This window comes from Fringilla coelebs, assembly GCF_963513975.1.
Source record: "Fringilla coelebs genome assembly, chromosome: 1".
NCBI lineage: Eukaryota > Metazoa > Chordata > Aves > Passeriformes > Fringillidae > Fringilla > Fringilla coelebs.
The window spans coordinates 107,050,579-107,062,124 of NC_140028.1; the positions used below are offsets into that span (position 1 = coordinate 107,050,579).

The 11,546-nt window shown below is 44.0% G+C and overlaps 1 protein-coding gene across 1 annotated transcript in view; it reads right to left on the reverse strand.

Annotated features, from left to right (window-relative positions):
* BMPER (BMP binding endothelial regulator) overlaps nt 1-9,084 on the reverse strand; it is a gene marked incomplete at both ends in the record, with an annotated part of 144,882 nt that extends 135,798 nt beyond the window's left edge. The window contains 2 exons of the mRNA XM_084216553.1: nt 8,065-8,150; nt 8,970-9,084. Coding sequence (XP_084072679.1) covers nt 8,065-8,150; nt 8,970-9,084 — 201 coding nt within the window. The remainder of the gene's footprint in view (nt 1-8,064; nt 8,151-8,969) is intronic.
* Nucleotides 9,085-11,546: the final 2,462 nt, after the last annotated feature.

An 11,546-nucleotide genomic window follows, 5' to 3' on the forward strand; every position in this document is an offset into this window, starting at 1 on the left:
GGAAGAAACTTGAAAGCTAATAAAAACTATATACAGGTAACTGTATGCTTTTTAAGTGCCATTTTGATATTGGACCAGCTCTTTAATAATGTTTTTCTTATTGGCAATAAAAAAGTGTCTTAACTTAGACTGATCCATTTTGCGCTTATTGTAGACGCATTCCAAAGACATTTGCAAGTTATATTACATTTTTCCATTTAGTTTACGGCATTTTTCTGCCCTTCATACTTTTCCATGTATTATTTATACATATTCTTTTGTATTTGAGATATCTGATCCTTTAATTACACCAAAGAGAATCTCATTTTCATACATGATGGATTGGATCTTCATCATCGTTACAGTGACATATCACCAGCTCTCTTCCAGGAGGGTTTTGCCAAGACCTATAATCAGTTCAGCACTGAGTGCATATGTGTATTTGCTCAGTGCAGCTGCCTGTGTTAGAAATGTGCGAGTAGTGAACTCTTCACTAGCCCATGTGGTTTGAGAACAACATGAAATAGCTTCTTCCAGCCTGCAGATTTGCAGAAAGGCATCATCATAAGCTGTTACACATGACTGTGTACCACATCCCCAAAATAATTGTCACGACAAAGCAGAGTGCTCTGAAGGCCAACATACCTGTGCAGGGATGTGCCACAGTCTGAGGCAGCTCTTGGATATGAAGTGCACAAAGTGGACATCAAAAGGTCCATGGATGGCACAGACACAACAAACAGTGCATACAATCCATGCTCATTCCCCAGAGGAGGAATCAGATGAGACGTTGCATGTGGTACTGCTTGACCAGGGTGGGCATACCTGTAATGGAACTAAACTGACTTGAACGTTCCTCAAAAGTGCTGATGGAAATTTTAAGGATCAAGCCAGAGTAACCATCCTCTACCACAGGCAGTTTGTCAGGCAGGTCAAACTCTCGTTTCACAGATGATTTGCATGTTTTAAGAACAAGTACAGGTGAACCTACCAGAATCATCCTCCAGAAGAGTTTACCAAAGCAATCACAATCCGCCCCTGGGTCTTGATCCAACTCACCTCTCTCTTGCAAGACCTCCTCCATATATACATATATATACACATTCATACATTTCTTTCATTTCTATGACAAAGCACATATGGGACACCCTGCTGCACCAGACACGGCGTTATGTCTGGTTTTTGTTTTCAGGGTTTGTTTTTTGGGGTGGGGGGTGTTGGGTTTTTTTTCATTTAAGAGATTGCATATACGTCTGTGTTTGGGAAAAAAAACTAATAAAACTTTCATCATGTTGGAGCATGTTTGGGTTTCAGAACCCTTCATGCACTGATCAAAAAAGCATTCTCTTTTGGAGTAATAGGGGGGTGAAAACTATCAGTACACTACTGTATCATAGGCTTTTTTGTCTCTCTGTTTATTATTTTTGTGGGTGAAGAGAAAGCTGATTGTATTATACAGTAATAAAGACCAAGAATATTTAAATTGAAAGAAGATGCAGTCTTGGTAGACTCTGTAGCTGATGTACATAAACTATTGAAATTAAATTAAATAAAATAGGTATGAAAGAATTGTTTGATGATTTTTTGTTTGGTTTTTAATATGCACTATTCCACTAAAAGTCATCTGGGCCGCATTATACCTTGAAGCAACAACAATTGAATCCTCCTGTACTAAAACACTGCCATCTTCACTGAACATGTGTCAAACACTTGCTCTCAGGCTAGCTACGTGCTTTCAACTTGTGCACTGTGCCACAGAAATCAGCTCTGCTATAGGTAAAGAATCCCAGCACATCTAGTAGCTGTTTTGCTTTAGTCTGCAATGAAGACATGGTTTTTAGGATTGGGCTTCTTTTCGGCTGGAGGTGTGTACATGAAGGGGGAACAAATGTCAAAGTTATTTCTTCAGTTTTTTGGTTTGGTTGCACTTGGTTTCACTAATTTATTAGTTCAAGCAAGCCAAAACACTAGGTCTTATAATGACAAATTTAACATAATTTTTTATGAGCAAAGGTCAAATACTACACTGCTCATTTGAATTTAAAAGAGGAAATTTAAACTACAGAATGATGTTTCATGCTGAATAAAACTTATGGCAATCAAAGCTCTGATTTCCAGTTTCCTGAGCTCCTGTCTCCAAACTTTTCTCAGATTTCCAACACTTGGTTTTCCTTTCTGGCTCACATTTATTCCTTCTGGTCTGGATTTAGGTGATAAAAGGTTGAGACATATGATTACCACTCCTCAGGTGCAAATGGTAAGTTTGAGGCATAAGCATGAGGGAAGAGGGGAGGAGAAAAGGTGGGGAAAACGGCACTGGTTTAGATGTGGTTTGTCAAGATTACTACTGGCTTTTATCAGCTATTTCTTGACACAACTCAATTTGTTCTAAACTATTTTGGGGAAAAAAATAATAAAAGATCTTTTCTCCCCACAAAAACCATACAAAAACTCGAATCATTCATTCTCTTCAAAAAAATTCTAGAAGCCCTTGCAACGGCAAGGCCAGCATTTATCTATTTCCTTGCAGTTCCTCGCTTCCACCCTGTCCCTTTCAGCTGGCATTTTTGGTATGTTCATTTTGAAATTACACACACCACTGGCCAATGGATACATTATTCTTGGATCCCTGCTTGCTTCTGGCGAGGTGTTCAGGGTCCATGGAGACAATGACAAACGAGCATGAAATGACATGGCTCTCCACACCACTGCTGGCACCACCACCTGTCATCGTTGTCACTGCTGAGCTCATCTCACCTTCAAAAAACTCAGCACTCAGAACTTTAACTCAGGCTAAGTTAATTCTGTGGTCTTTTTACATTCTCGCCCTATAATTATGCACAGGTTCTCATTTCACCTATTTCCGACGGACTGCAGCATTTTTATGTCTTTTCCACGTGTATGTTGAAGCACGTATTTCTTGAAAGCAAATGCCATAATATCAGTTGTGAGCCTACTTCTATTTTGAGTGTTAGATACCTTCCAGCCAAAAAGCTGTACCAACAAAAACTCTGCTGAATTTCATCATTTACCGTACTTGTACCAGATCTGAACTTAAATATTCCATGCCTGTTTTAAATGCTGACAGTCAAATAAAAAAAATCTAATCAAAAATTCCCTTAATAGTCTGGTAATAGCATTTTCCCCCTAACATTTCAAAATCCTCAATATACAAAAAGTCCCAAATTTACCAAAATAGGCTAGGCTTTTATATTTATGAAGCCTTGTTTGGTTCTACTAACAGAAATTTACTTATGCCTCCACACCTACAGCCCAAAACTTACACATATAACAGAAAAAGATCTGAAATTGCCGTACACAACATGTTTGGGCTTCTCCAACTGCACAAAATGTGCAAAGCGTTCCTACGGATATAAAAAAAAATCATTTTTCCACAGATGTGGAAGGATAATTTTAGAAGATAATTTTTGCATTAGGTAGTGTAGCTATAATCATTTGCAGTCTTAAAGCATTTAATAACTGGAATCATTTTCTCTAAGTGAATCAATATAACTCCATTATGAATACCATCAAGATTATGTATTTTTACCTATAATCATCATTACCAATTCAGACTAGTTCCCTAAAATGCAAATGTTTTTCACTCATCTTCATAACCCACAATTTCACTACTTTGATTTTCAGAAGCCAATAAGACTTAAGACATTTTTATTGTTGACCATTAAGCATGACATAATGTCACAATCATATGTTCTCCAATGTTTTTTGTACCATCAGGGGCCACACCATTATCTGAAATAACAGTTTCCCTTTTTTGGACAATTTTTCTTCATAGCATTGGCTAACTTACTGCCCATCACATCCAGCATTTCCTTTCAGTGTTTACCTTCATCTGATACCCAACTTCGTGCAGCTGTGAGCATTTCCCATCCTTTCATCAGGGAAGTCTTCAGCTATAAACACAGTTGCAATGGGATGCTCAGCCATGGCACAATCAGAAAAACAATCTTCCAGTGCAACTTCTGTGTATCTCTTTTACCCATCAGCTCTAAGTACTTTCTTCAGTGTCTGTGTTTAACAGCATATAAGGTGAAAGCATTTGAAAGCAGGTACTTTCAGTTGCCTTCAGCCTTCATTGCCCTTTTCCAATATCTCAGATCCTACGGAAAACAAAGCTGGATGTTTTATTTCCAGAAGCAGTGTTTCTCCGAGGAGATGCAGAGCCACAAGACATTCAGAGTGGAAGTGGGCAGAGCACCAAAGCACTCTGGCACTAACAGCATTTTGCAGACAGCAACAGCAACTCGTAAAGCATACTTCCCCAAATCTCTGGATCATTAAGTCAGCTTTAATTTGTCTTTTGTCCATCCATGCCTCAAAAGAAGCTCAGGAGAACAGACACACCAACAACCTGGCATCTGTGCAGCCTGCCTGTTGCCAGAGACGTGAAAGAAGATGAGTATGTTCAGATTGTGACTGTGTCACCCACATCCACTTGTAAAGTGGAAGTGCATGAAGTAAAAAGCAATGTCTTTGTAGTCAAACCATTAGACCAGGAGTTAGGAGACCTGAGCTTTCATCAGTCCTACAAGAAATTCCTTGTGGATAAGCCACATTCTGTTCTTTGACTTTGATGTTTTTCTCTGAAAGGACAAAAACAAAATGGCCATTTGTTGCAGTCAGCTGTAATAATGACAAGTTCTTTGGAGATCAAATTCACTCAGGCTTATGCCATTGCTAAAGCGTGGTAATTGTAAAAGTTCACATTGAAACTATTGTCTTAGAGGTATTAAAAATTACCATTTTTATGGCATTATTAAGACCATTTAGTAGAGACATATAAATTATGAATTTGGGAACTCGAGATTTTACCTACAGAGGTTTATGCAGCTGGAAGTTTTTGCATGCAGAGCATTACAGTGTTTATGTATACACACACACCTACACACCCTTAGTCTTACCTGTCTCCTTATATTAAAGGCCTTGTATTAACAGCATCAGAGCTGTCAGCACTCCAACACATTTCATTTTGACAAGCAGGTCCATCCAAAGCAGAACTATCTCACTGTGGGTGCAATGCCTTTTCTATTAGAAAGCATTAGCTATAGTTCAGAAGTGAATGGCTTACCACACACCATATATCAAACCTCCAGCACATGACCCTTCTGTACCACCTCAGCATCTCTTTCCACACGTTAGAGCAAGTGCTCAAGAATGAGCGAATCTGGTTTGGTAGCTAAACTTGGCTATCTCTAGGATATCCCCACCAACGTCCCTCTTGTATGGAAGATTCAGGAGTTTGTGTTAACAATAAGATTCTAAAACAAGAGATAGAAGCTTCCACCAAAGAGGTGTCCACATACAGTATGTGCTCTATCTGTTTTGTTTCTGCTCACGTTCCTGCCATGAAAATCAGTCTACCCTGTCTCTGCTAATCAATGAGAAAAGAAAACTTTTGGTTTTGGTCTTCCTGCCAAGACTTTCCAGTGGTGTAAAAGGAATTGATTTTGTAATTGCTCTTTGTAGTCTTCATTTCATTATTGCAACTTACTCATTATCCACGAGCTTCCAATGTTTACCACATTTGCTCCTAGAGCACTACCTGTTGCTTTACCCTCCAAAATTATTTAGCCTGTTAAGAAAAAGCCAGAGATCATTTTGCTTGTACTGCTTCTTGTTCCCTCTTACTAGGATGTACCCACATGCTCCACAGGACAGTCTGCAAAGTTCTGTCAAACACTTGATACAGTTCCTGCATTTCAGTTCTGTGTCCTCTAATCTGTGAGATGGGCAAAGTCCTGGAAGGGGGTTAATGGAATCATAGAATAGTTTGGATTAGAGGGACCCCAAAGATCACCTAGTTGCAAGCCCCTCACCATGGACAGGGATGCTATCCATTAGATCAGGTTGTAGAGGACCCCGATCCCTGCCTTGGACACTTCCAGGGATGGGGCATTCCAGAGTTATTTACATATTCCTCTTCATCCCAGAGCTGTTCAGATTTCCATAACTTGTGTTGTTATTTATGGCAGCCTGTGGTCATGGAAATGCATCACCACTAAGGAAGACATGCCATAATCCAGTCTACAATTCCAGTGACTCTCTTTACTGGTGTTTTTATTATAGGTGCCCTCTGTTGAATTTTCTGTCATCTCCTAAACAGCAATTGCTTCCTTTCTTTAACAGCTGATCAAACTCTCTTTTTAATTGTTCACTTCTTACAGTATGAATTTCCATCAGGTTTGCCCTTGAAGAGTATGATCACTCTTCCAGAAAAAGTTCCTCACTGAATTGTTATTAAACAATCAATATTTCTAGTTGAATGTAAGGCAATCTGGTTTTCTATTCCCTCCTGGTCACAAATCACCCCATTTTTTCTTTTGTTTCCTCTTTCCCTAGACCTCTTAAAATTGATCTTTTCCCTTGTGGCAAGCCTAAGCAAAGATTTCAGCAACAGGCAGTCCAATAAGTCAATGCTTTGGATGTCGCAGTGCACTAAAGCCAGTATCTCCAGACTGGTTTCCATCTCCTCTACCAAGTCTCCCAGCTTCCAACTCAAGAAACAGAGATTGCATTTATCCTTTGGCAGAAATAAAACCGAGAGCAGCCAGGGCAGGTAACTGCAGTAACTCACTAGGCATCTGTGCGCTTAATAAAACATAGTGTTCTCCTGGCACGGAAAGGAGCCAAATGCCCTCAGCTGCCATTTCACTAAAGTAAGCCCTGCAAACCACAGGGATTTAGAGTTCTTACATCCAATGCTTTTTGCAGTTCTTCATGCTCGCACACTAAAAGGGTGCTCATTGATTTAATAAAGCCAAGGTCTAGAGAGATCTATAAATACAAGTGTTTTACCCTCATGCATTATTGCCCTGATGCCCAAGACTGAACTTCTGCTCTTTCACAGATAAATTGCTTCCTCGCTGGTTAACACCAGCTTCCATTAGCAAAAGTGGTGGCAGACATATTTGGGAAGGTGATCCATGATAAAACACAGCTTTGTCTCTCTTTTTGTTTTCCCTTTGATTTCTTTGCTCGCCACATCCCATGCTCCTCTTTTTCCCATCCGACTCTGCTCAGAAGAAATCAATAAGGTATTCTTTATCAATATTACCTAAAAGGTTATCAATGATCTCACTTAAAATCCACTGAACTCAGTGCAGTGACAGATATCAACCTTGAGGGGTTAAAGATGATCTTGATCCTGCAGTTGCCAAAACCGCCTTCTAAAAGGCAGTCTGAAACAATTCTTTTATAGGCTTACAATAATAATAATAGCAATAATATTAGGGGGAGAGGGTGTGTTGATATTTCAGTCCTAAAGTAGAACACGTTCTGTACATTCAGCTACTCTGTAAATTCCAAAATGTAAAACACAGGGCTTTCTAGCCTATACTTTTCTTTGCATTCAACAGTAAATTAAGGTTTATGGCTTTTATTTAAAAATATCATAGGAAGTTTTATTTAGAATGACTGTTTTACAATAACTCCTAGGCCTTGGCTTGTCCAACTGAACTGCTCCCAAAAATGCTTAACTCTGAAACAGAACAAGGAAGCAGAATGTTTCTCCCCAAAATGTGTATCAGCTAACAACACCATCAACCGCTGAACTCCCAGCACACCAGGCAAAGCACTCTGACAAAAGCATCACTTGTCCTTTCACTGTCATGTTATTAAAGCACATGCAGTCACGTTGCTGCCTTCACCTTGGACCCTTGTAGAGCTCCTCACCCACACTGGGATTGTGACAGAGACCAGGTGGGAGCTCAAAGCAGCAGCGTTTCTAAACCTTACCTTTCCTTCTTTTTGCTGAGCTACAAGCAAAGACTTCTAAATGCACCCCCAACTCTGTGAAAGTTCTCCCCACAAATTCACATGGTAAACATGGTTTCACAATGTCCTGAAATAAAGCCATGTACAACTTTCTGCCCAGGTTTTAAAGTCACAGAAATGATTGCCAGATCATGTATTGTGTTACTTTCAATTAGCTCAGCTCTGAGATAACCTTGTGTTGCATAAAGCAACAGAGTCACCCAAGATTTGATTATCTGAAACACTCCCCTCTCTGTGCAGTTACATTTAGTACACGTCTGGATGTTCTTACTAGCTGAAATACACACTTACCAGGCAAACACACATTATACAAGGGTTGTCTGTGATAAAAGGTATCTGCAAAATTTCCCCTTCATTTTCACATTTTGCAACCGACCCTGAAATAGAAATAAAAAATTTAAAATACTAGCATATTTCATTTCACCCTGACAGTTTTGGAAACTATCCTCGTCACACTCATGTTTAACCCTCGCTCCATTCCTAGCCCTCGATTTTAAACCCTTTAGTAATTTGCCCAGTTTAATCAGGCACGGACGTTCAGCATTTCTGCAAGATTCTAAAGAGAACAGGAAAATGAGTGGCCTTTTATTGCTGCACAAACCTAGACTTTCTTTGTGCCCCAGTTATAGCAAAGAAGGACGCTTTTTCTTCTCTCGGATGACGTGTGGAGAATAACGAGTACTCCATGCAAAGCAGGATACGTCTATAACGATAGATCCAGAGCTCACTGAAATCAGCAGAAAGCTGTCCATTGCACTCTGAGGACCTGGACCAGCACAAGCCCTAAAACAAGCATCCTTTTAATGCACGGCAACCACTTGGCAAATGAGTCAAAATTAGCAGGCTGACTGTCAAACGGAATCAAATTAGGAAAGCCTTTACGGCCCTAATGCTGATTAGTCGGTATTCTGTCATGCTGGAATCACTCCTTAAAGTCTAATGGCTCCTCGCTTGCGCTAGAATTTGATTCTGCGTTTCGCTCCATGCCCCAGATCTCAGGAAGATAAAACCCTCGAGGGGAAACAGGGAGAACGGGGCGGGGGAAGAAAAGGAACAAGAAAACCTTTTTTAAGGGTGAGAGAGGCACGGTCGCTGCGCTCACCTGCCCCAGCCCACGCGGGTACACCTCGGGCCGCCCTTCCCGCGCAATGCCACCCGGCGCAGGTGGGCCCCGCGCAGCCCGCGCCCCGCCGTACCTGTGAGCAGGGAGGAGGCCGGCGCCCCGGGCAGGCACAGGACGCCCAGCAGGACGGCGGCGGAGGCCGGGGAGAGGCGCGGGGCCGCCGGCCAGCCCCCGCCGAGCCGCGGCATCGTCCCGGGGGTGCCGCTGCCCACCCGCCGGCTGCGGGGCAGCGTCCGGGACGCGCCGTCGGGTGGCGGAGCCCGCCCACCCCCGGCACGCCCGCCCCAGCACCGACCCCCGGCGCCGGGCAGCGGCGGGGGGGTGGGGAGCAGGACGGGAGACCGCGGCCCGCCGGGGAGTCCCACCCCACGGCGGCACCGGGGGAGGGGACTGTGGGTGCGGGGAAAGCAGCTGTCAGCGCCTGCCCCTCGGCCCCGCACCCCCTCTTTCCATCACCCCCCTCCCTTGCCCGCATCCCTTCTTATACCTTCCTCTCCCCATAGTCCCTCCTCCGGCACCCCCCGGCCCCCATGCCTCCCTCCCCCCCGGCGCACACACGCACAGACAGGCTGCCAGCCCCAGACCCCGTTTCCCTGCCGGGAGATGCCCGGCCACTCCCTCCCTGGCCCCGCCGAGCACCTCCCGGCCCGGCAGCGGCGTCGGGGGGCTGCGCCCGCGGCCGCTCTGCGGGAGGGGCCGGGGGAAAGGGAGAGGATCGAGGACAAGAGGAGGAAAGAAGAAGAGGAGGAAAAGGTAGAAGAGGAAGGAGTAGCAGGGGAGGAAACGCGAATCCTCGGACAGGGCCGGGGTACCTGGGCAGAGCGCGGCGGCTCCGGCTGTCTCCGGCGGGCTCGTCCCCCGCTTGTGTCAGCGCCCTTCGTGCTGCGGGCAGGTTTTGCCAGCCGCCAGCGAGCGGCGAGAGGGAAGGAGGGAAAGAAGGAAGGAAGGAAAGGAGGGAGGGAGGGAGCGAGGGGTCGGAGGCTGTCTGCCGGGAGCTCCGCGGAGCAGCTCCGCTTCCCGGCTGCCCGCCCGGCCGGGACCACCGGTCTCCCTCGCCTCCCTCTCCCGCCGCAGCTCCCCGGAGCCGGCCGCTCCCAGAAGGGGCTCCTCCGGCCCTCCCCGCCCGGCCCCGGGGCTGCCTGTCCTCCTCGGGGCGCCCGGAGCTCGGCACGGTGCGGGCTCGGCCGAAGGGCTGGGGAGCAGCCGGGGGCAGCTCCCGGGCCGCGCTGTCCCTCCCCGAGCCCGGCCGCCGAGCGGGTCCCTCGGCCCGTCGCTCCCCGGTGAAACCTTTGCAGCTCCTCCTTAACACTTGCCATTTGCGGGTCCACGCTTTGCTATCCCAGGTGCAAACACGGGCAATGTTAGCGATAGACATGCCCGACACCCAGCGTTTGCGCTCGCAAGTAGGAGCGGGGTTTGGACGGGATGACACTCGTGGCGTGTGGCAGGAGACTCTTCTGTGACAGATCTTCCCGAGCCTGCTTTACAAATCGATTTCTTTCAAACTGTGATGTTTCACTTGGGGAAATGAACACAGTCTGAAATTTACTGGTCTGACAACGAGCTGAGAAATGCTTTCATATTTCTTACACGTTCTGATTTTATTTTTGGGGGGGCTGCATGTGAGCTGTGATTTCCAAAATTCTTACAAATAGTGGAAAATCAGGTGCTTGGCAGGCTGGTGTATACAGGAATGTTTCAAATGCATTTTACTTTCCAGTAAGATGCAAGAAAATTTGTTTTGCAAGTTCATTTTGAGAGTAAAACCCAAAAACCAAGACCTCTGAAAGTCTACACCTTGGCTCTAAAAAGCAAGATACGTACACCTCACTTTCCACACCTACCTTTAGGGTAGAAGGCAAAAGTCCTAAAAGAGCCAAAATTGCACCTATGGGAGGGACAGCAGAAAACTGATACCAGTCACCTTCTGGACATCACTATCAAAATCTCTCTCCCTGAGGAAGGGAAACCTACTTTTTTCTTCCAACTTCAATCTGTACAGGTTGAAGCTGCAAAAGAACATAGAATAATTTAGATGCCGTTATAAGGGTTTAATATTCCCTAAAAATACAAGTGAGGTCCGAAACTTTCTCCACACTGCATAGAATACATTATAAACTCAGTATATAAGTACAAAGCATGTAACCTGGAAATATTTTTTTTCTGGGAAATATCATTTTTACATTTTCATGCATTTTAAACAAAGATAAGCCTGTAGAGGTACATATTATTACGCACTGCTCCAGAATAGACTTTCACACATCCAGATTTTTTTTCCATTGGAAAAATGTATTGAATCTTCTGGTAAACTGGCCTTTTCTTACTTCTCTATCTGTAATCAGAAATTACATTTCCCTTTTCTAATTACAGCACAGCCACAGCCCTTCTAAAGCAACAGCCGTAGGAAAAATAAATCTACCCTGATAATTTCTTAAGTGACAACTACCACAGGAGAGTACTTATATTATCAAATGCATCGAATCTTCTCTTTATGCTGGTCTAAAATTCATTAAATATTAACATCTCCCGGTGTGAGAAACACACAAATCACAATGAGGGCATCAAATAACAATCCAGGCATCCAAGTAACAGCAGGGAACATGCTAAAATAGTCTGGAAAATGCAAAGAGGAAAGTTCTTTACAAAATGA